The 22,936-nt window shown below is 50.8% G+C and overlaps 3 protein-coding genes across 8 annotated transcripts in view; 2 read left to right on the forward strand and 1 right to left on the reverse strand.

Annotated features, from left to right (window-relative positions):
- The first annotated feature begins 2,948 nt into the window (after window positions 1-2,948).
- Window positions 2,949-4,564, forward strand: LOC142048047 (D(1) dopamine receptor-like). The gene has a single exon (XM_075074562.1). The coding sequence runs from the start codon at window positions 3,083-3,085 to the stop codon at window positions 4,445-4,447; it is 1,365 nt and encodes a 454-aa protein (XP_074930663.1). The 5' UTR covers window positions 2,949-3,082; the 3' UTR covers window positions 4,448-4,564.
- Window positions 4,565-5,948: 1,384 nt separating this feature from the next.
- Window positions 5,949-19,615, forward strand: R3HCC1 (R3H domain and coiled-coil containing 1). 3 transcript variants are annotated; one of them, XM_075074559.1, is made up of 10 exons: window positions 5,949-7,074; window positions 7,862-7,974; window positions 9,528-9,612; window positions 11,959-12,088; window positions 12,987-13,124; window positions 13,403-14,636; window positions 14,902-15,074; window positions 16,368-16,438; window positions 17,238-17,333; window positions 19,396-19,615. In XM_075074559.1, exons 4-10 carry the CDS (start codon window positions 11,994-11,996, stop codon window positions 19,548-19,550), a joined length of 1,962 nt encoding a protein of 653 aa, XP_074930660.1. In that variant the 5' UTR covers window positions 5,949-7,074; window positions 7,862-7,974; window positions 9,528-9,612; window positions 11,959-11,993; the 3' UTR covers window positions 19,551-19,615. The 3 variants fall into 3 exon arrangements, with proteins under 3 accessions (XP_074930660.1, XP_074930661.1, XP_074930662.1); XM_075074560.1 differs by lacking the exons at window positions 5,949-7,074; window positions 7,862-7,974 and having other exon boundaries at window positions 8,943-9,612; XM_075074561.1 differs by lacking the exons at window positions 5,949-7,074; window positions 7,862-7,974; window positions 9,528-9,612 and adding an exon at window positions 9,934-10,031.
- A 978-nt stretch (window positions 19,616-20,593) lies between these two features.
- Window positions 20,594-22,936, reverse strand: part of LOXL2 (lysyl oxidase like 2) — a 54,178-nt gene continuing 51,835 nt past the window's right edge. For 3 of the 4 annotated variants that reach the window (XM_075074556.1, XM_075074557.1, XM_075074558.1), the window contains one exon: window positions 21,127-21,790. In XM_075074556.1, coding sequence (XP_074930657.1) covers window positions 21,711-21,790 — 80 coding nt within the window. In that variant the 3' untranslated portion in view covers window positions 21,127-21,710. Of the gene's footprint in view, window positions 21,791-22,936 lie in introns of all 4 variants that reach the window. The other variant, XR_012657371.1, reaches the window with a different exon arrangement.

Genomic DNA, 22,936 nt, shown 5'->3' on the forward strand with positions numbered 1-22,936 from the left:
TGCTGTTTAAAATAGTACTTAACTTGATTCTCAGAAAAAATAGCAGCTGCTTATGTGAGGAAATGTAGCAACTGTTTAGTAATATAATGCAGCAGAACAGTTTTCTCAGTAGAGAAGCTTTGCATCTAGCAAGCAGGAGCAGTTCATCTGTGAACATGAGTAACTGCCTGTATTTTGTTTGAGGAGCTGTGTTTTGTTTGCCTGTGACAGCAGAGTTAACGGTCCTGTCTTCGTTAGGTGTATTCTGAGATGCACAGAAATCGGGTGATGTATTGGATCCCTTTCCATCCCCCTGCTAACCCAGCTTTGAATATCTGCTTCAGTATAAGCACCGTGCAAGGGCGGGATCCTTTCTCTGATGTTCTTAAGCTCCCAAGGAGGAGGAAGGCTTCCTTGTATCCCAGGGAATGATATCCTGGAATGCCTTCTGGCTCAGCATGTGTGCCTTAAGTGTACCGTGAGCTCCCACTCAGAACCTCTGCCGTGATTTAATGCTGCATGAGAGATCACCTGCCATTGCTGTTCTCTTCAAGATCAGCGAAAGCATCCTGTTGTTTGCGCCTTGCAACTTAGATCTCAAACATCTTTGTGCCTGGTATAGGGAAATGAGAATTTGGTCTTTGGGGCGCAGAGGACAGTGCACCTGCATGCATCCTTGCAGGGGTTAGTGCGCTGCCAGGGCCCTGGGGTGCCTGGGATGGCCCTCCTTTTCCTCCGGTGGAATTCTGGTAAGGAGGAAGGGAGCTGGCCTGGCACAAAAGACCCCAGTGACAGCGCTGAGCATGGGCCGGCTGTTGGTGCCATCTAGCTGCTCTACCTGGCATAGGCGCTTGGCAGGAGCAGGCTGCAGACGGTGGAACTAATGAGGCTTAATTAAACAAAGCCTTCAGAAGTAAATGCTGTGACATGCTGGCAACAAGTTTACTTTATGAGTAAGCTTGTTGGTGCTGTATCTTAGAGACAATAATCGTGCACTTGTTTGAAAGTTGTTCTTGGGCAGTTCCTGCTCTATCTGGGCTTATGCAAAGCCTGGGTCGCAGGGTGAAGTTAATTAAATCTCAGTGCAGCTGAGCTGACTCTGTATAGACTGGCTGCTGCTTCCTTCAGAAGTGGTGTATGTGACAGGCAAAGGCAGAGGTCATCGTGATACGCTACAGCAACTATCAATGTAGTAAGTGATTAATGCTGAACTGCCTGGTGGTTTTCTCAGTTTGATTTGGAAACCTTTTGCTGCTCTTTCCCACCTCGGCCAGTTTACCAGCAAGGCTTTTCTCAAAAGCAGGTCCCCATTTAAGCAGCTGTTGCTGAGCTGGCTCTCAAGGAAACTTGCCTCCTGAAGGATTTTTCTGACATTTCTTTGACCAAAGGAGCCCTTTTGCTTACAGCGTGGCTTTAGTTACAAAGTGATGGATGGGATCTTCTTGCTTCCAAGGCTAAACTGTGCCTTAGTAGGTCAGACCTGGTTCCTAATACCACAGCGTTCCTCCCTTCATCACAATAGGGGAGAGTCTTGCGGAGTCATTTTCTTGTCAGTCTGGAGTGAGAGCTCTATGGATTCAGAAGAGGAATAATTTAGGAGGGATTATCCCTGCTCATTCCTCTAGAGCTGCCCCCAGTTCTGCAGTACCACGATGCATGCGATGGCTGCCTTTCAGCCCCAGCACCTACCAGGCTGTGCCCCCAGCTTTGGCATGCCAGGCGAGGCAGCGGGCTGGGGCTGTCCAGCTCTGCTCAGCCCTTGTACGAGAGCAGAGGAGCGAGAAGGAAGAGTTGTTCCTGTGCTTTCGGAGGAATGGTTGGTAAGGGTAGTGAGGAGACCTCCTGGGGGTGACTGTTCTTTGCTGGCAGGGCTGGGTACTGTGCTGGAAAGATTTTGCTGTGCTCTTGATTTTGCTGGTTAATGTTTTTAGCTGTCGGTTGATTTCTGAGGTCATAGCTAATGTGGAACTACTTAGGAATTAAATTTAAAGAAAGACTTATGAACTTGAAAGAGAAGCTACCTTATATCACTTTACTGAAAATAGCTGTGTTTATTCAAGGGGGAAAAAAGCCTATCAAAGTGATGTCCAGCATCTTCTTTCATTGCACACATAACCTCCACTGAATGAAACACCGAAAACTGCTTTTTCTGATACTTCCAGAAAGAAAAAAAACTTCCAGATTTGTACAAGGTGGGCCTTTTTGGTCTGTTTTTCCTTTTTTTCCTGTGGACCTGAAGGAATTTTGTAGTGGAAAGTAAATACCAGGTTTGCACCACTTGCAGCTGGGCAGCTTGGGACGGGGGGAGCGACTGACTGGGGGTCGTATATCTGAGCCGTGACTCAGTGTCTGTGCCGTGAATTTAGGTGTCTCTTATTCAGTGATGGAGCACACTGAATTTCCATCCTGATTTGCATTGAAGACCCTCAAATCCCACTTGAATGTATGTTATTTTACCCCTTCAATTCCATCACCTAATTCCCCAGCAACTTACCCTGGCAGCTGCGGGCTCCCAATGCCATGCTGTTCATAGCTCGCAGGGGACCCGGTGTGCGGGCAGAGAAGGATCTCACCTGTGTGAAATCCAGAGGCAACTGGCAAGAGAGGGAAGAGCAGACAGCAGAGCAGCCTGTTTTATGAGCAGAGAAGGTCTGTCTGCAAGAGCAGAGAGAGCCCGATTCCCTCGTGTGTCTGGCAGCAAGTCCCAGCCTGGTCAGTGCAGAAGGGATTGACTGGGAACAGATGAAGAGCTTCTGAGAGGGAGGAAGGCTTGCAGCAAAATCCTCCCAGCTCACTCAAGTGCCGGAGGTGAGTGCTGGCTCTTTGTGAGCGGCAGGCTGCAAAGAAAGAAAAGTGGGGTGGGAGGCAAGAGTCGGGCGGGGGGGGGAAACCCAAACGCCACGCTGTCAGCAGGAGATTTGGAAAGGAGTGACAGCTTCAAGCACTTTTCCTTGTGCCGGGTCGTCTGGCTGGATGTGAGAGCTGGGAGGATTGCAGTTGGTTCTTCTGAGATGTCAGCGGAGCAGTAAAAAGGGGTTTTGGATGCTGATGTGGACTTGAACAGCTGTGAAACCTCTCAAGGGACTGGAACACTGCGGAACCCATGGATGGTTTTTACTCTTCCGCAGAAGGAGGTGGGCAGGATGTGATCAATGACACCAGCAGTAGGAAGAGCTGGCCAGAGGAAGGCAATTCCAAGTTGTCCTTCCGTGTGGTGGCAGCTGCTTTACTTCTCCTTCTCATCCTCCTCACGCTCCTGGGCAACACCCTGGTGTGTGTGGCTGTGGTCAAGTTCAGATATCTGCGCTCTAAGGTCACCAATTTCTTTGTTATCTCCTTGGCAGTGTCTGACCTTTTTGTGGCTGTGCTGGTGATGCCCTGGAAGGCTGCCACCGAGGTGGTGGGGTTCTGGCCCTTTGGGGCTTTCTGTGATGTTTGGGTAGCTTTTGATATCATGTGCTCCACAGCCTCTATCCTCAATTTGTGCATCATCAGCGTGGACCGTTACTGGGCTATTTCCAACCCCTTCCACTATGAGAGGAAGATGACGCCACGTGTGGCTTTCGTCATGATTGGAGTGGCTTGGCTACTGTTCCTCTTGATTTCCTTCATCCCTGTGCAGCTGAAGTGGCACAAGGATCGTGAGCTCCTTAGCCAACGGGAGCCAGGTTTTAATGTCACCGGCAGGGAGGGGAACTGTGATACCAGCCTCAACAGGACTTACGCCATCTCGTCTTCTCTCATTAGCTTCTACATCCCCGTTGCCATCATGATTGTGACGTACACCCGCATCTTCCGCACTGCCCAGCGGCAGATCCGCAGGATCTCCTCCCTGGAGAGGGCGGTGGAACATGCCCAAAACTGCCACAGCAGCGACTGCTCTCACGAGGTCTCCCTGAAGAGCTCCTTCAAGAAGGAGACCAAGGTCCTCAAGACCCTCTCCATCATCATGGGTGTCTTTGTCTTCTGCTGGCTGCCCTTCTTCGTCCTCAACTGCATGGTGCCCTTCTGTAATCTTGAACTACGTGAGCCAGGAGAGCTACCTTGTGTCAGCGAGACTGTCTTCAACATCTTCGTCTGGTTTGGGTGGGCCAACTCTTCCCTCAACCCTATCATCTATGCCTTCAATGCAGAATTCCGGAGAGCTTTTGCAACCATCTTGGGCTGTGGCTGCCTTTGCCCCAGCAATGCAGTGGAGACGGTGAACTTCAGCAACGAGCTGGTCTCCTACCACCATGACACCACGTATCAGAAGGAAGTAGTGACCCTCAGCTACCCCCAGCTTCTCCCCCACACTGCTCTGCAGATGGAAAGCAACGAGGTGTCCTTTGACAAAGTTTCTCAGGTCTCCGAGACCTCTCACGACACCTGCCCTGCGGATGCCTTGCCTGCGGTGACGCACGTGGAGTGCGAAATGGCCGTCTCTCTGGAAAAGATTATGCCTTCCACCAGCAACGCGTTCCATTGAGATGGGGTTGGGAACAGGGTGATGGGATGGTTTCGGGGAGAGATGGAAGCAGGGACACTACTGCAGTTGCCTGTTTTCTGAGGAGTTTGAGGATAATGTGGATATTATACTCTCTGTCTGGGCAGGGGTTTGCATTAATAAGCGTGGAACAGCCAGAGTGATTTTCCAGACGGCTCAAGGGGTTCAGATATGTGTTTTTGTAACTCACAGTTTCAGATCCAGCCCAGGTGGGCAGAAGAATCTGCGTTGCTGCTCCGTCTAGTTGACCCACAGAAGAATGCCTTCTGCAAAAGACAAAATGCAAGGGCTCGAATTCCACTTTCCATGTGGCTTCAGCTGAGAAAGCAGAGACTTGTGTGGTCTCCTGAGCCTCTCCTCCCTAGTCCATGAAGTGAAAACACAGCTGTGCTTGTGGGGAGAGAGGCTGGTTTTCCCACTGCCCGTGTCCAAAAGGCCATCAGCCCAAGGCTGCTAAATGGGCACACGCCAAATGCGACAGCTTATTTGGTGATAACTGCCACTGGCAGAACTAGATAATGCTGCCTTGTGCTCAATGGGACGGTGCTGTGCTGCGTAGCAGCCTTGAGCTAGGGAAACCCACGTTTTTGGTGGGCTGTGCAGGAAGGAGGTAATGGCCTTGCTGGGATAACTCTCTTAAGCTTACCTCTGACTGTCTCTCTGTTGCTCGGGCAAATTATCCTGCAAGTCTGGACTAGTGTGCAGCCACCTTTCCTGGAGCCCTGAGGCTGTGCTTGGTAGCAGCTTGTCAGGAGCGTGTTGCCAGGCACTTGCTCTCGCTCATTAGGGAGGGATTTGGCATGCTAAAGGTCCGCTCTGGCCCCTGGAGCAAGAGCCAGCCTCTCTAGGCTGGGATGTGCACAGCTGAGGGCGGTCTAGGATGAACATAAATTGTGTTTTAGCCCCAGGACGCTGGACCGTTTGCTTGGAGCCTTTGGGAATGAGGGTGCCTGAGCCCTTCAGACTCTGAGGGTAGAGGAGAAAATCAGATGTTAAAGCAAGAACGTTGCTGTTTTGGTTTCTGCGCCTCCACCACATCTTCCATCAGTCAGGTCCCCCCCCTTCCTAGACTGTTTCTTCCCCCTTTTACTTTGTTCTCCCTCTAATTCCCTTCCTCCCCCATTTCATTAAGGATCCTTCCACACTGCCTCCCTTGCTGTCTCATTTCAATAATAATGGCTTCTTAAGAAGCACTCCTTCCTCACCTGTACTCTTTAATTAGCCTCTCCTGTGGGTATGGGAGCTTGTGTCTGGTTAGCTGGGGGTAGAAACAGCCAGTGAACAGCCCCCAGCATTTCACTGCCGGCGGTGACACGAGTGACTTTAGAAACGTGTTTTGATCGGTGCCTGGTTAAACACTGCCGCAGCGAGCAGCACATCCATGTGGTCTTGAATCTGAGACATCTTTAGCTCTCTGGCACAGCAGAAAAGCCTCTCCCCCTCCCCAGCAAACGTTAACAAAGAGAAAAATCAGAAAGCGATAATTACAGAGTAACGGTAATTATTAAATAGAGCCCAATTACAGTCAAGTTACAGCATAATCAGCGTGGGAGAGGAGCAGAGCTCACTGTACCTCCGAGGTCGACACTTGGATTTTTCTGGGGAAGCACTGATAAGTCTCAGCTTCATCTGTAACCATGTCCCCATGTGGCAGTGGGGGCTAGTTGTCAAAACAGACCAGTCTTGGGGCTTTTTAGCTCTGGGAGGACGGTGGAGCCTAACTTAGAGAAGGAGTTGTTCTGAGATGGGGACGATCATCTGGCACGTTTCTAGGAGGCCCAACGGGACTGATCTCATTTGAAGGTTGCTGCAGTATATATAATGATTTCCCACACTAAAAGCAGGTGTTGTAGCACATGTTTTATGGTTGTGCTTTACTTTGGGACTCCTGGCTTGGTGGCGAGGAGGAGTCAGAATACCCAGCTTTTTTCAAAGCAGTGCTAGCCTGGCCTCCATGTTCTTGGAGAATTTACTGATACTCATCTTGTGGTGAGGTTCTGGGGCTTAATCCATGACTGTTTAAAGAGATCGGAGAAAAGCAAGTAGTTCAATGTATTGCTATTGTCAATGACGAGTTGCAGGGTGAACCTGCAAAAGACAATGGAGAGGGTGACACGACCCTTTTCTTTGTCCAGTTATTGTGTCTGCATTTACCTGGCGTTGGGGAACGCTGCAACAGTCCCCAGCTCCAAAGCACTGGGGCTGTCCTCTACCAACGGTGCAGCGTACCAGCTCCCTCCGGCTGGACCTCTTACCGGGACTCCTGGCCTGGCTGGTCATATGGATGGCCGATACCGTCCTGCCATCTGCATCAGGAGAGACGAGGAGGTGACAATGAGCTAACCCAAAAAACTTCCAGGTTATGGAACGGGCCTCTGCACATTGCAGACATTTCTGTGGTCAGTCTGGGAAATGGACAACAGCTCCAAAACAGTGTCACTCAGGCTTGCTTGGGCAAAAACACTAGTTTATTTTGCTTCAGAATGCTCTTTTTGTCCTGCTGTGGATTTCCTGCACAGGTTTCCTCCGCAGTTCCACCAGGAAGCATCCTCCTCCGACCATCCTAAAGTCAGGCAGCATACTGCTGCATCCCTGCCTGTATTTCAGAGGTGAGTGCAATGAATTCCCACCCAGGGCCAATCCTGGGATGGGGACTGTGAGTCAGGGCTCGTGCGTGCTGTTGCTAGCTCTGCTGCCCTGCCCTGTAACTCCTGGTTAAGCCAGTTCACTTTCCAGAGCTCTGCTTTTGCCGTGGGTGAATTGGGGGCAGCAGCGCTGGCTCACCCTGCAGACAGCTCGTGAAGATGGGTGGTTTTCCAGGCTGTCAGGGTGAGCACAACTGTCAGTGCTCAGCAGTCTAGATAAGAAGAAAATGAGTAAATAGGTGCTCAAATTCAGTGCAAGCTGAATTGCAGAGTAAGGTAACAAACTGGCATCTCTAATGCTCTGAGTGTCCCTCTGCTGCTGCAGAGGTATGGGGATCCCAACATTATCTCATTAGGTGCCTGGTTACATGAAGAGAAAGATCATTAACTAGGCAGGGGTATCCAGGACTCATCAGGCACAACTCAAGTGTCCGAAGCTGCTCACTAAGCCTGGATACACAGGTCCTAGGGGAAAAAAGGAGCATTAAAGTCTCAATTTAAATGGAAATTGGAGGCTGTTCCTGAGAGAGAAGGGGCAGCAGCTGGCAGCTGTCCTGAGAGCTCGGGCAGGGCTGATGTGCGGCCGGGACGGCCGGGACTCTGCTCCCAACCTGAGGAGGTGTGTGTCTGGGGAGGAAGGACCCGAACGGTGCCCGGCTGGGGACAGGCGTGGCTGCCCTTGCATGGGGGCTCTGGCTGTGGGCTCCTTCGAGTCTGCAGGGTTTTCCTTCTTTTTTTTATCTCCGTGTAGTTCCCGCTGCAATGATGAACAGCAAGCACCCTGGAGACACAGGAGATTGCCCAAAATTGCTGCTGGGGAGTCTGCCGTGGAGAGCATGGCCTGTGGTTCATCTCTGCTCGCAGGTAAATGCCAGCAACGGTGTAAGGGGGGCTGTGTGGGTACCCGCTGCCAGCGCTGCTGTGGTCTGCAGACACAGGATGGTGGCACCACGTGCCCTAACTCTGGTATGGAGTGGAGGTAACTCCTGTTTTGGAAGCCTGTGCTGCTGGTCCTGTGTCCAGGGCTAGTCATCTCAGCCTGGCTTGAGAGGAAAAAGGGAGCAGGGCTTTTGTGTCTCAAACTTAGGCGGGAAATTGTGTCGCCCTGCTTGTAATGTGTAGGTTAGAAGGGATGCTGTGAGGCTGGGAAAAGGGCACTATCTTACTCTGCAGTCACAAAATCAGTGCACATTTTATTACGTCAGCCTGGGGCAGACAGGAAGGCTCTGGGAACTAACCGTGTGCGGGGGGTTGGTGCAGCTGCTGCAGCAGATGGATGCAGGCGTCGTGCCCATGGGTTGCAGGAGGAGCGCATCTGGGTGGACAGCGTGGGGCAGGGGATGGCTGTTGCCCCCAAAGTGATCTTTTTTCAGGTTTGGGGGAATGGATTTAGCAGCGAAAGGGGAGATAGGCGAGGGAAATGGGATGTGGCTGGGGTAGGTCGCTGTCTTGCCTGACTTTGCTTCCAAATTGAAACCATCAGCTGCTTTTCTCATCAGGCAGAGGACTGGGTTGCTCTCCAAGGCGAGCAGCTCCAGAGAGGGGTGAAGACTGGATGAGGGTCTCTGGGTGCTTGGAGGATGGTAGCAGAAGCTCTCCTGAAATCACAGGCCTGGCTTTCTCAATCTATATGGTAATTGCGAGCAATCAGTCAGCTAAGGAGGGAGAGGCAGGAGAGATTAACCTTGCCGAGGAGGATTTTGTGAGGGCAAGGCTAGAATCTCTCCCCGCACCGGCGTGGGGATGGCTCTGGTGTAAAGGAGCCCAGACATAGTTCTTTTCTGCTCCTACAAGAGAAAGAACGAGGGTCATTAGTTACCTTTGAGCATATCACTAACGAACTGTGCGGTTTGTTTTCATCTACCTCGCTCCCATGCTGAACAGCAGTGATTTCTCAGCTGGGAACAGCTCAGGGCCACGTAGTGACCATCTCTGCTCGTGCTGGGGAACACCGGGGACGCTTGCGCTGAGCTGGGGGACAGGTTGCACCCCGGGAAAGCAGTCAGTCAATGCAACACTGCCCTTGGTTCTGTTCTGTGCAATGTTTTCAATTCTTGAGACCCTTACTCTTCCAGAAACTGTCACCTGGGGGCAAGTTGGCCCCCCAGGATTTATGCATTAACTCATTAAGGAAGGACGTGAAACTAGGAGCATTTGTAGAATTGTTGAGCACCTGTAAGTCTCATTGGCTTCACCTGGTGCTCCTGAAACAGGCCCAAATCTCTGGTTTGTCATCCCAAAACTCAGGCTCTTGGCACTGGAGGCTACTTCTGACTGCTTGGACTGTGTTGTGCTTCCCTAAGAAAGGAGTAAAACCTCTGGGACTTTTGGCTGGAGGAATTGGTGCGATTACAGAAAAGCAGTAGTATTTATTTCTAGCTGTTATTAAAAAAACAAAAGAAGGATTTGAATTACAGAAGAACTGCGCTAAGGAAAACGAGCAAGTAGATGTCCCAACTTCAAAGCTCTTCTAGCTGGTACCCACTGCCTCCACAGACTGGGGTGAGTCTAGAATCAACGAAACGGGGTTTTTGCAGGATTTGGTGTCTCGGGGCCGTGTGTGGGTGGTGGCCCCAGGGACCAGACTCGGCGAGTCCCACCAGCGAAGCCCTCCCGCCACCCCTGCCCGGCCTGCGAGGGGTCCCGGCGGGAGCGTGTCCCCCCCCTTCCCCATCGCCATCTCCCACCGCTTCCCTGAGCACGCGTTGGGTGCACCCGCGGGGGCCACCCGCTCCCCCCCTCCCCGCCTCTGCGTGGGGACCCACCCCCCCACCCCCCCATTCCCCGGGCGCGGGGGCGGCTCCCCGCGCGTGTCCGCGCGCGCCCCGCGGGGGGCGGTGCGGGGCGGCGCTGCCCGGCGGGAGGAGCCGGGACCGGGCGCAGGCGCCGCACCGGGAGCTGCCGTTCGGCTGGGCCTGGCGGTGAGGGGGGCCCGGCCCGGGGCCGGGGGACACGGGTGGTGGTGGGGAGTGTGCGTGGGGCCGTGCGGGGTGCTGGGGGTGCACGGGAAGGGGTGGTGGTGGGGAATAGGGTGCAAAGAGCAGCACGTGGTGCTGGGGGTACAGAGGGAAAAGGGGGGGTTGCAGCAGGGCCCACAGCTGCACGTGGTGCTGAGGGTGCACAGGGAAGGGGGTGAGGGTGTACAGGGGTTTCGAGGGGTGCACGGAGCCCCACGGGGTGCTGGGGGTGCACGGGGAAGGGAGTGCGGTGCAGCGGGGTGCACGAAGCAGCGCGGAGGGCTGGAGGTGCACAAGAAAGGGGGCAACAGGGTGCAAAAAGCAGTACGGGGTGCTGGGGGTGCACGGGGAAAGGTAGCTGCGCACAGAGCAGTATAGGGCGCTAGGGGTGCGCAGGGAAGGGGGTAACGCTGTGAAAAGCAATACGGGGTGCTGGAGGTGCACGGGAAAGGGGGATAATGGGGTGCACAAAGATAGGGATGGGGTTCTGGGGGAGCACAGGGTGCACAGAGCAGCTTAGGGTGCTGGGGGAGCACAGGGAAAGGGATGGGGAGCAGCAGGGTGCACAGAGCAGCTGGGTGCTGGGGGAGCACAGGGAAAGGGATGGGGAGCAGCAGGGTGCACAGAGCAGCTGGGTGCTGGGGGAGCACAGGGAAAGGGATGGGGAGCAGCTTAGGGTGCGGGGGGAGCACAGGGAAAGGGATGGGGAGCAGCAGGGTGCACAGAGCAGCTTAGGGTGCTGGGGGAGCACAAGGAAAGGATGGGGAGCAGCTTAGGGTGTTGGGGGAGCACAGGGAAAGGGATGGGGAGCAGCAGGGTGCACAGAGCAGCTTGGTGCTGGGGGAGCACAGGGAAAGGGATGGGGAGCATCAGGGTGCACAGAGCAGCTGGGTGCTGGGGGAGCACAGGGAAAGGGATGGGGAGCAGCAGGGCGCACAGAGCAGCTGGGTGTTGGGGGAGCACAGGGAAAGGGATGGGGAGCAGCTTAGGGTGCGGGGGGAGCACAGGGAAAGGGATGGGGAGCAGCAGGGTGCACAGAGCAGCTTAGGGTGCTGGGGGAGCACAAGGAAAGGATGGGGAGCAGCTTAGGGTGCTGGGGGAGCACAGGGAAAGGGATGGGGAGCAGCAGGGTGCACAGAGCAGCTGGGTGCTGGGGGAGCACAGGGAAAGGGATGGGGAGCAGCAGGGTGCACAGAGCAGCTGGGTGCTGGGGGAGCACAGGGAAAGGGATGGGGAGCAGCTTAGGGTGTTGGGGGAGCACAGGGAAAGGGATGGGGAGCAGCAGGGTGCACAGAGCAGCTTAGGGTGCTGGGGGAGCACAGGGAAAGGGATGGGGAGCAGCAGGGTGCACAGAGCAGCTTAGGGTGCTGGTGGAGCACAGGGAAAGGGATGGGGAGCAGCAGGGTGCACAGAGCAGCTTAGGGTGCTGGGGGAGCACAAGGAAAGGGATGGGGAGCAGCAGGGTGCACAGAGCAGGTGGGTGCTGGGGGAGCACAGGGAAAGGGATGGGGAGCAAGCAGGGTGCACAGAGCAGCTGGGGGAGCACAGGGAAAGGGATGGGGAGCAGCAGGGTGCACAGAGCAGCTTAGGGTGCTGGGGGAGCACAGGGAAAGGGATGGGGAGCAGCAGGGTGCACAGAGCAGCTGGGTGCTGGGGGAGCACAGGGAAAGGGATGGGGAGCAGCAGGGGGCACAGAGCAGCTTAGGGTGCTGGGGGAGCACAGGGAAAGGGATGGGGAGCAAGCAGGGTGCACAGAGCAGCTCAGGGGTGCTCTGAGGATGCACAGGGTGGGGGTCAGGGCGCCTCTGGGTCTGTGGAGCTGTGCAGGCGGTGGGTCAGGTTTGCAGGGGAGCTTGCAGCTGGCTCTCCATGCGTCCCTGTCCCTCCGCAGGCCTCCTGTCCGCTGCCACCCTGGCGCTGCGCTGCATGGATGGCGTTTTCCTCTCGCCCAACGAGGATGAGTTCGTGGGCAGGATCACGGAGGAGCTGGAGCACTTCATGCTGCAGGGGCAGCACCACAGGTAGGTGCCCTGCCATGGCAGCGAGCAGCCCTCGCTGGTGTGTGCAGCCCCTGGGCAATGGCACGTGCTACTCAAGGAGCAAAGGCACGTTGTGACGCTTGTCTCTGTTTTGCATCGGTTCTCTGGGATGGAAACGCTGTCTGGGTTTGAGTGGCAGCGCTTGGAGCCTGGCTGCGAGGTCTGGCTGGCCGCAGAGCTCCAGTCTGGCTTGGAGCTTCCCTGCGGGCAAGGATTGGCGTGGGGTTTCTGCCACGCACCCTTCTTCACTCGCGCTCCTTCAAGCAGAGTTGTTTTGGACGCTGGTGGCTTTTGCCCCAGCCCCAGTCTGGCATAGCTCACTGGTCAGCCTGACGAGTTATAGTTTCATAATCAAACTGTTTCATTTCCCCTCTCTGCTGAGGGCTTCCTGTGCACCGGGTCCTCCTCCATGGCAGCGAACTCCCTCACCTTGGACTGCTGCACCATTTTCCTTTGGCCAGCTTGGATTTAACTGGACCTAGTCCCTGATCCAGTGACCTTTGAAGCCCTTGAGATGGCCAAAAAGAGGATGTCAGACAGGAGCAGGGTGGGATTGCTTAGTTCAGCTTCCTGCCAGCTTGTAATGGCCTTAAATTTTTGTTTGATTTTAAAAAAAAAAAAAAAAAAAGTTTGGCAGAGAAAGTACCCATGCAATTGTAAAATGCTCAGGAACGAAAGCAGAATTGTAAAAATGTGTCTACATGTGGTGAAATCAAATGTGGTGTTTATTCATCCGTTCATATTCTTTTTGTTGCTGGTTAATACCAGAAAGTCCTGCTGGGAATGACTTGGGGAAGAGAGGTTAATGAATTCTTGCCTCGTTCCTGTCCGTTTTCCTTCCTGCAAGTTGCTGATGCCCCTGACCCCTCTCTCTTTTCAGAGTGCTCCTGTTCCCCCCTCTGTCCAGTCGCCTCAGGTACCTGATCCACCGGACCGTGGACAACGTGGATTTGTTGAGCAGCTTTTCTGTGGGAGAAGGATGGAGGAGGAGGACGGTCATCTGTCACTCAGCCGTAAGGTACAGTGCAGTAGATGTAACAGTGCTTCTCTTTTTCTATGGCTGTGGAGTTTTTGCTCGAGCTTGCAATCACGAAGTTTGCGTGGTGCTTCCCCGCACAAAGGAGGGTGACTATTATCAATATGTATCCCAGTTGTTAAGGAAGCAGAGGCTCTTTTTTCTTTCCTACCCACTGACTTCTGTGCAGATCTGATGCTTTTCCTCCTCTCTTTTGCAAATGTTGCATTACTTGGGTTCCTCTGCTCCCCGCTCACGTTCTGCCGTTGTTTTGTTCCCAGGCTGCCCAGTGAGACCAGTGACCAAAAACCCAGCAACAACCCACCCAGACCGCAGCGACCTCCGCAGCCGTGGGGCCGGGGGGGCCGAGGCGGCAGGCTGCGGCACGGCGGGGAGGTACACGGTGACAACTCCCGAGCCTGTGTGGGGTCTGGCAGGATAAAAAGGCCACCCAGGAAGAAACCAGATAAAGCCCTGTACATCCCCAAGGCGATGCGCAAGAAGGCGGAATGGGGGGAGCAGGAGAGCCCAGTGGCAGCTGGCACTGAGTCAGGTGGGGATATGGCACAAGAAGAAATCTGCCCTAAAACTTCAGTCGTGGACGCCCAGGAGGAGCTGGGTAAGTCTGAAGGCAGCTCAGGTGGTGCCTCCTTGGCCCTTGGCAAGCGACAGGAGCCTGGCGAAGAGTGTGTTTCAGGAAAAAGTAACGACACAAAGGATGAGTGTCCTCCATGCTGTCCGGATGTCCTGTCATTAGAGAACAGTAACGATTTTTCTGAGCAGGAAAGTCAGAATAAAGACTGTTCAGATTCCCTTTCTTCTGTACACAGTAAAAACCCAATTGAAGCAAAAGAGCAAGATCAGAGCTGTGATGACGTTATTATACCAGAAGGTAGCAAAATCCCGTGCCAGCTGCAAGCTGAAGACCAAAGCAGCCGGGATGCCGGTGTAAGGGAGGAGTTTTTGCTGCACTCCACATCAGAAAGTCACAGCAGTAACTGCTGCACAGAGGCGGCTGCAGCGGAGCTGAGTGCAACGTCACTGGTGCTGGAAAACCAAGATAAGAGCTGTGCTGCTGCCAAGAGCCTGGAGAGCAGCGGAAATGTGCCGCCACCTGAAGAACAGGGCAAGGACTTTGTGAATGCCGGTGCGGTGGAGGGAGGCAAGAGTTTCTCCGAACTGGAAAGCCAAGATCAAGAGTGCCCCAGCGTTGCCCAGGTGGAGCGACACCAGAACCCCTCAGAAGCCCAAAACGAGCCTCTGGCCACACCTGAGCCGGTCCATGGTGCCGACCCATCAGCTCCTGAGGACCAGAACGAGCGCTGGGTGGATGCTGCTGTGCAGGACCGCAGCGGGAAGGTGCCCACGGCAGGAGAGGAGGACAAGGAGCGTTCGGGCTTGGCCGACGTGCTGTGGCATGAGCTGCGTTTGTCCGCAGGCGATAAAGAGGAGAGCGCGGCCATCCACGGGCAGAGCAGCCTCGAGGACGACTGTACCGCAGAGCTCTTTGCAGAGGTAGCATTTTGCCATGGGTATTGCCACGGGGAGCGACTTTGGGGAAGAGAGGGTGGCTCAGGAGCCAGCCTGCGGGGCAGGTGTCGGTCCGTGGGAGGAGAGTCCCTGTGCCGGGGCTGCCCCAGGCGGCTGCTGAACCTGTTGGCAGGAGCGTGGCCACAGAAGTGGTTTGCAGGGACCGAGGTGGGGCCCTGGGGATCGCTCTTCTGAAGTGAAACCTTGTCTGTTTTTTTTTTTTTAAATTATTATTTTTTAATATTCTCAGATTGTGGGTTATTTAACCGTGAAGGACATAAGCATTGAGAAGATCAGCTTTGATTATTCCAGCTATGGAGACGCCCAGCTCAGCGAGGGGGATTTTGGCCACGTAACTGAAATCTATGACTTCTCCCCGGCGCTGAAGACGGAGCACCTGTTAGAAGTGTTCTCAGACTTCCAGTGAGTACCTCTCCCAGAGCCCGAGTGCGTCGGGGGCACGAAGGGAGCAGTATTCAGACCTGAATGCACAACAGAATCGGATGAATTTTGAATTTTAGTTTCACCTTTGTGCCCTTACGTCTTACACCCTTTCAGTGCCTTGAAGGACGCCTTCCTGCAGTTTATACGTGATCTAAAACACGACCGGTTCTTTGGGGCGCTCTCGTGCACACAGTTATCTACACGCAGGCTTATTCCTACTGCTCTGCCTTAGGTCAGAGCTTTGAGGTGCTTTCTAGGAGCTTCTTTGTTATTGTGTCCCAGTGGCTGAGTGAAATAACGTGCTTATGTAAGTCTTTGCAAGAAAAAGGGCTCAGTTCTGCTGTTGGAGAGATTTATTATGTAAATATGGCGAAGGGAGCCTTGCGCCGAAGGGAGCGACGCTGGATTAGTAGCAGGACCAGAGCAAAGTTCAGCCCCGCATTAGTGATAAAGGTGCTCGGTGCAGCTGTGAGTGACTCTTGCTGTCGCCGGAGCGCTCAGACCAGTGTCTGTGGGCACCTCTCCCTGTTTTCCTCCCACCGTCCTCCTCCTCCTCCTCTCTCGGTATACCTGGCGGATTAGATGCAAACACTTTGCCTCTACAGATCCCTTAAATTAAAAAGCATGATTTACATTTTTAATAAGCTACTGTCTATTGCGCGTGTTCCCTCTAACGTATATTTTTTTCCACTGGCTGCAAGAGTGAAGCTGAGCTGAAAATTGACGGATCTAATCTGAGCAGTCGATGGTATTTGTATTTCTTGTGCTGCAGGAAAAGCTTTGCGCTCCCTGCTCCCAAACTCGCATTTGCCACTGACAGTTTACTAGATTTTCACATCGGTCTCTTCACCCTGAGCTTTGTAAACCATTTCTATAAATCACCTGTTTTTATTGTAGTTGTCTGAGCAATCGGGCAGTGTTTGTAAAGGCCTATGTAAACAACAATGTTTTTGTGATACAAAACAGACCCTGAAATTGAGGTTGAGTTTGGCCAAGGGTTTCTTCAGAGGAAAAGGAGAGTTCTTGGGGGCAGCTGATGGGGTAATTGTACATTGCGGCCCTGAAAGGAGCACATCTAGTGTCCTTCTGCTCCTTCTCATCCTTCTCTTCCCCCTCGTGCAAAAGGGGTATAATGCTTTGAAAAGCACCAACCGTCTACATAACAATACTGAATACACTTGATAACCCTCGGTGGCTGATGGATTTTTGTGTGTGGGGGAGTGTTTTTGCTTCCTTATTAATAAATATTACTCTATTGTCTTTTCATTTCAGTGAGAGTGGTTTAAAAATCCAGTGGGTCGACGATACGCACGCCCTGGGAATCTTCTCCAGCCCATCTACAGGTAGCGTAACTCGATTCGTGGCTGTGCTTGAGGGACCTGTGGAGCTGCTGGGGTTTCTCTGCTCTTGCGCAGTGACCCTGCACTGACGCGGTGGGTTCCGATGTTGAGTCTTGCACCCAGGCTAAGCCGTTCCCAAAGGTAGTTATGGTTCATCAAGTCTTTCTTCCTGCGCGCTTCAAACTTGAAAGGCTTTTGAGGCTTGCGAAGCTGGAATTAGTGTGTTGTGTGGAAGCGCTGCTTTGCAAGAACAGCAGGTTTTTAATTGGCGTGGATAATAACCAGGGCACCTTTTGTATACGGGAGCGACTTGCGCTGCATTTCTGGAAACTCATCTGTTTTGCTACTTCAGTTTTTTTTTCTTCCTCTTGTAACTAGAAAAAAATTCTTGCAAGCGTACAATAACCGCCGGGGCCTTGCGAGTCTGCTGGCACGCAGGTCAGACACCCGGCCTCCTGGCAAACTGACCTCCTCGGGGACAAACGTCCCAAGAGACTTTTCCATCCAGCAGCGTACGTCATCCAAAAGCTTATGCTTTCATCTTGGGATTTAGTCTAGTACGGCCAGAGTTGTCTTTAGAAAAAAATGTTTATATTTTGCTGGGACTCTTCCTGTGCAAGGAACGTGTGATGGAGCCTGAGGTGACCAGAATGAGCTTGGCTGTTTTAATACAAGTCTTGAGATAACACAGCAGCTGCCGAAGCTCCAGTTATTCTGTGTTGTTGTACCGTGTAGTGATTTTTTTACTATTAAAGCCACCAAAATGCTGTCTGCTAATTCCAGCAATCTTTGTTCTTTGAAGCATCTCAAGCCCTGGGGCGACGTTATCCTTCGTTAAAGATCCGACCGTTGATCCATGCAACAAAGCAGTCTAAGATCAAGGCGCTTCAACGGCCGAGTAAGACAAGCTTTTCTGTTAAATTTGTATTGGTTTTATTGCTTGGTTTACCAGTCTTCTCTATCCTGAGTGGTTACAATGACAAGTTAAATGGGGAAACATATATTAAGGACTAGTATTTCTTCATTTTTGTTTTTTTAATAGCTTTATTGGCATTGCAGGACAGCAAGCTGGTAGGTAGAGGATTCAGTAAAAGCCTGCAGATGCATTCCCCCCCCCCCCCCCCCCCCCCAAAGTATTTTCAACCAACCTGTATCATGGTTACGTTAAAACTTACTGCATCAGTGACGCTGGTTTCTGCCTGTTTGCAGCAGGCACGTGTGGTTGGCGCAGGTGAATGATGACAAGAACAAATTTGCAGAACGAGACTGCATTATGAGCTGCTTACAGGAAAGACAACTACAGCTCAGTCACTCTTTCTCCCTTCTATGTGAGGAGTGAATAAAAAACCCCATCAAATCCTGTTGCGTTTTGTTTACTCACCAGCTAAGTGGTTTGCTGCAATTCAGGCTTAGTCTTTCTCATGTTATTTGCTTTGCTTGTGTGATGTTGTAAGGGAGCAGTCGCGCTGCTCAGCAGGCAGCTCTAGCTGCAGCGGTGGCCGCAGGAAGACGAAGCACGGCAGGTGCCATAAGCCTGCCCAGTGAGTTTCTCTGTGCAGTTAAAGATAGAGATGAGGCAAAAACCTGCTGGCAGTTATGCTCTGTGGCTGGCATAATTTTATTCAGTATCAGGTGAAGGAAAAAAAACTGTTAAGCTTAGCCATTAACATTGTTTTATTTATTTTATTGCCTTTTAAAATCATATTGTAATCAGTTATACTTGCCATGGTAAAGAAACGCCATGAATCTTGTAGCAGTAGAGACTTCGCTGAATGTACAACTACACTGTTAGCTCTACGGTACATTGCAGTTGAAATGAATTTCGGTATTAACGCTTTAAAGGGACACTGTCACAGTTAGAAGTTCCTGAGTTTTTAAGACTGATGGATTTCAATGAAACATCAAAGAATTGGATTTATTTTATTTTATTTTTTTTTTTACTCTCCCCTTCGTCTGTGTTCATTCACGCTCCCTGATTCTCACTGCTGTAGCCTGTTGGCTCGCTTCTGAATCAGGTTATAAACCCCTCCTGGGGAACTTTATAGATAAACTCTGTATTCAGTTTAAGTAGCAATTTTTTTTCCCCAAATACAAATTTAGATCTTAATTAGCTGACAGTGTCTCTTTTCTTTTTTGTCTTTTTTTTTTTTTTTGAGCTTTGGCAAGAAAGAGCGGCAGGTCTGGTTTCCAATCTGCGGCTGCCTTGAATCTGCCCCTTTTTCTTCAAGCTGCTGATGGGCCGCCTTGTTAATAAAAACTTGTGAAAAAGCAAGCAAAGCCCCCATTGCTAACTAGATAATAAATCTGCAAACAGTTGCTGATAAATGAGTAGGTAATTGCCAAATCCAGACTACTGCGGACTTGGTAAAGTCTTGGTGTATTTGTTTCTTGTAAGATGAAACTGCAGCAAGCCACGTGTCTGCCACAAAATGGAGATTACTGGCCAAAGGGCTTTTCCAAAGCATCTGATATATTTAGCTTTTTTTTTTTTTTAAAATGCATATTTTTTTTCCTTGCTGCTTGTTTTGATTAATCTCAATTGAGACCAAACTTTCTTGTGCGTGGATAAATTGGTTGGACTGTGTGCCTTCATTTTGTTCTCAAGAGATGTGACTTGCTGAATTCTGCCAGGAACGGTTAAGGGAGCTGTTCCGGAAAGCAAAGGGGGAATAGCTCACTCTACGGCTGCAGAGGAGGCCTGGAGCTTAATTATAGCCAAATAGCTTTTGAACTGTCATTGAAAAATCTTCAGTACAAATCTGGAGGCACATCTTCCTAAAAGAAAAAAGTGATTTACTGCAGGGGGATAGAATGATTTGCTCATGCTCCTGGGGTAATTGTGTCAAGGAACTAAGAAAATCGAAAGCAGCCCTTGTGGCCTGCCAGTCCTGTGATTTAGCCACAAGACTGTTCCTGAACAAGCACTAAGTTAATGATTTTTCACCCATTTTTTTACCTAGAGCTCCTTCACCTTGTGAAAGAAAGACCCCAGACTGACACTGCAGTGGCGAAGAGGCTGGTGACCCGGGCTTTGGGTTTGAAGCACAAGCAGCAGGACGTCTTGGGCACTGAAGTGCTCCTGCCGGAAAGCTTGGACCAGGAGCAGGAAGAATAAACCATCTCAGCTGAAAAAATATGTATAGATGAGCACGGCTGTGATATTAAACTGCATGCAGAACAGTGAGTTGCCACAGGGATGTTCTCATATGGATTAGCACCGTCTTTTCTTTCTGAAGTTGGGAAGGGAAGAAGGTTACTATTAATGCGATCTTGGCCTCAAGAGGGTTGCTGGTAGCTCTTCATTGTGGAGAGCATCTTGCCCTACTCTGTTTCAAAGCATCTGTTCCTCTCTGGGGCACTTGCAGAAAGTAAGGCTGCTTACAGAAAAGCCTGCTCTATAATTAAAAAAACCCAACATTAGAGTAAGGGAATTGTATCTTGTTGGCCAAAATTCAGCTGTAAGCAAGAGCAGAGCATCTGAAGGAGTCAAAAGAGCTGTTTAATGTTTACTTTGTTGTAATGTTATTGTTAAAATATCCCACAAAACTGACAAGCATTGGATGCAAGTGAGTTTCAGGGTTTTTTTTTCCTTATTTACAAAGAGCCTGACTCGCTTTGTTGCGCTGTTAGCAAGGAAAGCTGTCATACAGGGATTAGGAAAAGAAAACCAGAACTTGCCGGTTCTGATTTGCCCAGAGCCTGGCGTTAAGAGATGCTGCAAAGACACCTTGGTGTGGCAGCAGCAATACAGCATCCAACACCTCTCAGACTCTGCTTTTGCTATGCCCTCTGGCACCTTGAGAACAAAATGGAGTTTTCCAGCTTACAGTAGGCTAAAAACCTTTGCTCGATGCCACCATCTGGGCCGCTGGATAAATGACAAATACTCTGACAGGCATTAGCAAGAGACTTCTGCATTCTTTCAGCCTCACAACATCCCTGTGAGGTAGGTTATGGAGAGCACGAGCTAGATGCAGCCAGTTTCAATCCCCCCGTGGATCGAAATGCTCAGCTATAAGTATGCAGTTAACTTTAGCTGCTTGTGGAAGTCTTCTGTACAAACACAGAGGGAGAACAAACTTCAGTACCAGGAATGGTGAACAAGGCCCTAAACTTTCAATGGAGTAGAAATACACAAATGGCATATAAAACATTTTTCCGGGTAAAACATTTTTATTTAAGTAGTTGTGTCTGAAAATCCGTAGCAACGCGTGGCCTCAAACAAACAGAGGGACACGCTTAGCACCATTATGAATTTACCAAGCGTAAAAATCCTTTTAAAGACAACTTACACAGGCGGGGCTGTGACAGCACAGGCCCAGCTCCCTGACGATGAAAGCTACGAAGTTACCTCTGTAAGGTACAGCGATGATACAACAATGCCTTAACTAAATTCATCCTTTAAAGAAGAGACAGAGCGAATATCCAGCTTAGAAGGTAATATTTAGATGTATGTAGACTCTGTTGGGTGAATAGCTTACTGTGTAATGGAAATTCACAGTCCAGTGGACTCATCATCAGGAGAACTGCAATGTCTTCTAGATGTTACAAGGGAGGTGTAGCTTCACGGAGCCCTGATGCATTGGTAGAAAACAGTTCTGCATTAGCTGCTCCGCTTAAGAGATTGTGTTGGGAGGCGATTGTTGAATACAAGAGTTTCACCGCAGTATTAAATTATGCTTTTCACCGTTCTGCTCCAAAAAAGCGGCTCCATTTTTCTTTCCTTTCCTGTATTTCTTTGCTAAAATGGAGTAATGACATGGCGGTACTGAGGGTTAGCTGTGTTCGAGAAGCAGCGTCACAGGTGGAGGCGTTTGCATCAATGGTGCGTTCAAGCTTGAGTCAGAGAGCTTAAAGATACCGAGATTAATGCCTTGAAGAAAATGAATGGTAAAGACACATTTAGGTTGCTGGTACCCAAACAAAGGCAAATTGTGCTTGCTGCAGCCTGGACCTAGGTCTGCGAATAGAGGTGGCGCTGCAAAGTGGAGGGAGAAATCGTTGGGGAGAAGGTTGGAATGGTGAAGATGCGGAGCCAAGTAGAGCTTAGAAGCCTGCTCCTAACTACCTCTCAGTGGTGGGGACTGGAGTTACAAGAGACACGTGGTGGTCTGAGCACCTAGACTGGGAAAGAAGGCACCTTTAGAAAATAATTTACCTTGCTAATTTAGAGTTTGATTGTTTGCTTGATTCTCTTTTTTGTGCAGTGGTTAGGGAAATCACCGAAGCAGGAAACCTCGCTGCTTTAAATAGTGGGGTGGGAGGCGATGCCGTTCTATCGGGTGGCCACCTTGTTATTTGTGAGTCCGCTGAAGTGATCAAACTTCTGTTCCGTTTCCTCGCTGAAAGAGCCACCTGGGGGGTTCACAGACAGAACGCAGGGGTGAGCGGGCGGTAGCGATGGCAGCTTGTGACACAAGGCAGAGAACGCACCGGGGGGGTGGGGGGGGTGTGTGTGTGTAATCTGCAAAAGATGCTGTGAAAACGAAGGGCTCAAAGCAAGCACTAGAGGAGCAAATGTTTTCCTAAGCTAATTAATTTAAGCGTTAATTAAATCTTAACATAACTAGAATGGCCAAGAGCCCTCGGCAGTACTGGATCTAGTCTTTTATGTATTTGGAAGACCAGGCTACGAACTACCCTCGACTTCACTGGTGACTGGTGGTGCTTAAAAAGATTAGGTGCTGACTAGCAGGACCTGTGAAAGGTCTCCTCCTTGAGGCTGATGGTAAGTGGGTTCTGTTTACTCTTCTTAAGTAGGCCCACGCCCTTGCTTTGTGCTAGTTAAGAGACAATGAAAGCTAAGTGCATTTATTTTTAAATAGAAGTATTTTCCAAGCTCAGCTGGAGAGCCCGTCCAACGCTTAAGTGCCTGCCTTCATCCAAACAAAGCGGGTTTGGCTTTTCTGAACTAGGTCACAGTCTGAAGCGTGACACACAAGACAAGTATTTTCTTAAAAAAAAAAACAAACTCAAAAATGACAAGTTAATGAGAAAAATCAGTGGCTACGTGGATTTTTTTTCAGGAAAAACAATCCTTGAAGAACTTCAGCCAGCTTTGGAAATTGTCTTTGCCACTGGTTTTATTTGGAGGGTGGCAGGCAGATACTGTTAACTTATTCTCTGTGTTAAAAACAGGTTATCAGACAAAGCCCCCAACTTAATCCCGTTTTAAAATGGTCTTGACACTTGACTGTTAATGCAAATTTAAATTAGTTTGGCTTTGATAATTCCAAGACCAAAAAAAATGCCAAATGACGACGTTTTACATGTATTCAAGAAAATGCACAAGTTTTCGCTCACATTCAGGAAAAAGCAGAGCGTTTTCATATCTGGCTTGAGCAGAGGGCTCTTCCCCACTGCGCTGCTTTGCGCATCACTCCTCTTGTTTGCTTTTCAAGGAGAGAGAAGCTCTGGGGTCCTAAGAGGTCAGTTCTAGGTTGGTAATAATTCAAGTCTGGGACGAAGTAGTTGTTTGCCTGGACCCACTCAGGCACTCTA

The sequence above is a fragment of the Phalacrocorax aristotelis genome, chromosome 24 (assembly GCF_949628215.1).
Source record: "Phalacrocorax aristotelis chromosome 24, bGulAri2.1, whole genome shotgun sequence".
NCBI classification, from domain to species: domain Eukaryota; kingdom Metazoa; phylum Chordata; class Aves; order Suliformes; family Phalacrocoracidae; genus Phalacrocorax; species Phalacrocorax aristotelis.

Excerpts from the sequence above, each read along its gene's own strand:
- LOC142048047 (XM_075074562.1), top strand. The coding sequence starts at position 3,083 with ATGGATGGTTTTTACTCTTCCGCAGAAGGAGGTGGGCAGGATGTGATC.
- R3HCC1 (XM_075074559.1), top strand. The coding sequence starts at position 11,994 with ATGGATGGCGTTTTCCTCTCGCCCAACGAGGATGAGTTCGTGGGCAGG. Across the intron at positions 16,439-17,237 it reads CTTCTCCAGCCCATCTACAG|CATCTCAAGCCCTGGGGCGA; the intron begins GTAGCGTAACTC and ends TGTTCTTTGAAG. Across the intron at positions 17,334-19,395 it reads CAAGGCGCTTCAACGGCCGA|AGCTCCTTCACCTTGTGAAA; the intron begins GTAAGACAAGCT and ends TTTTTTACCTAG.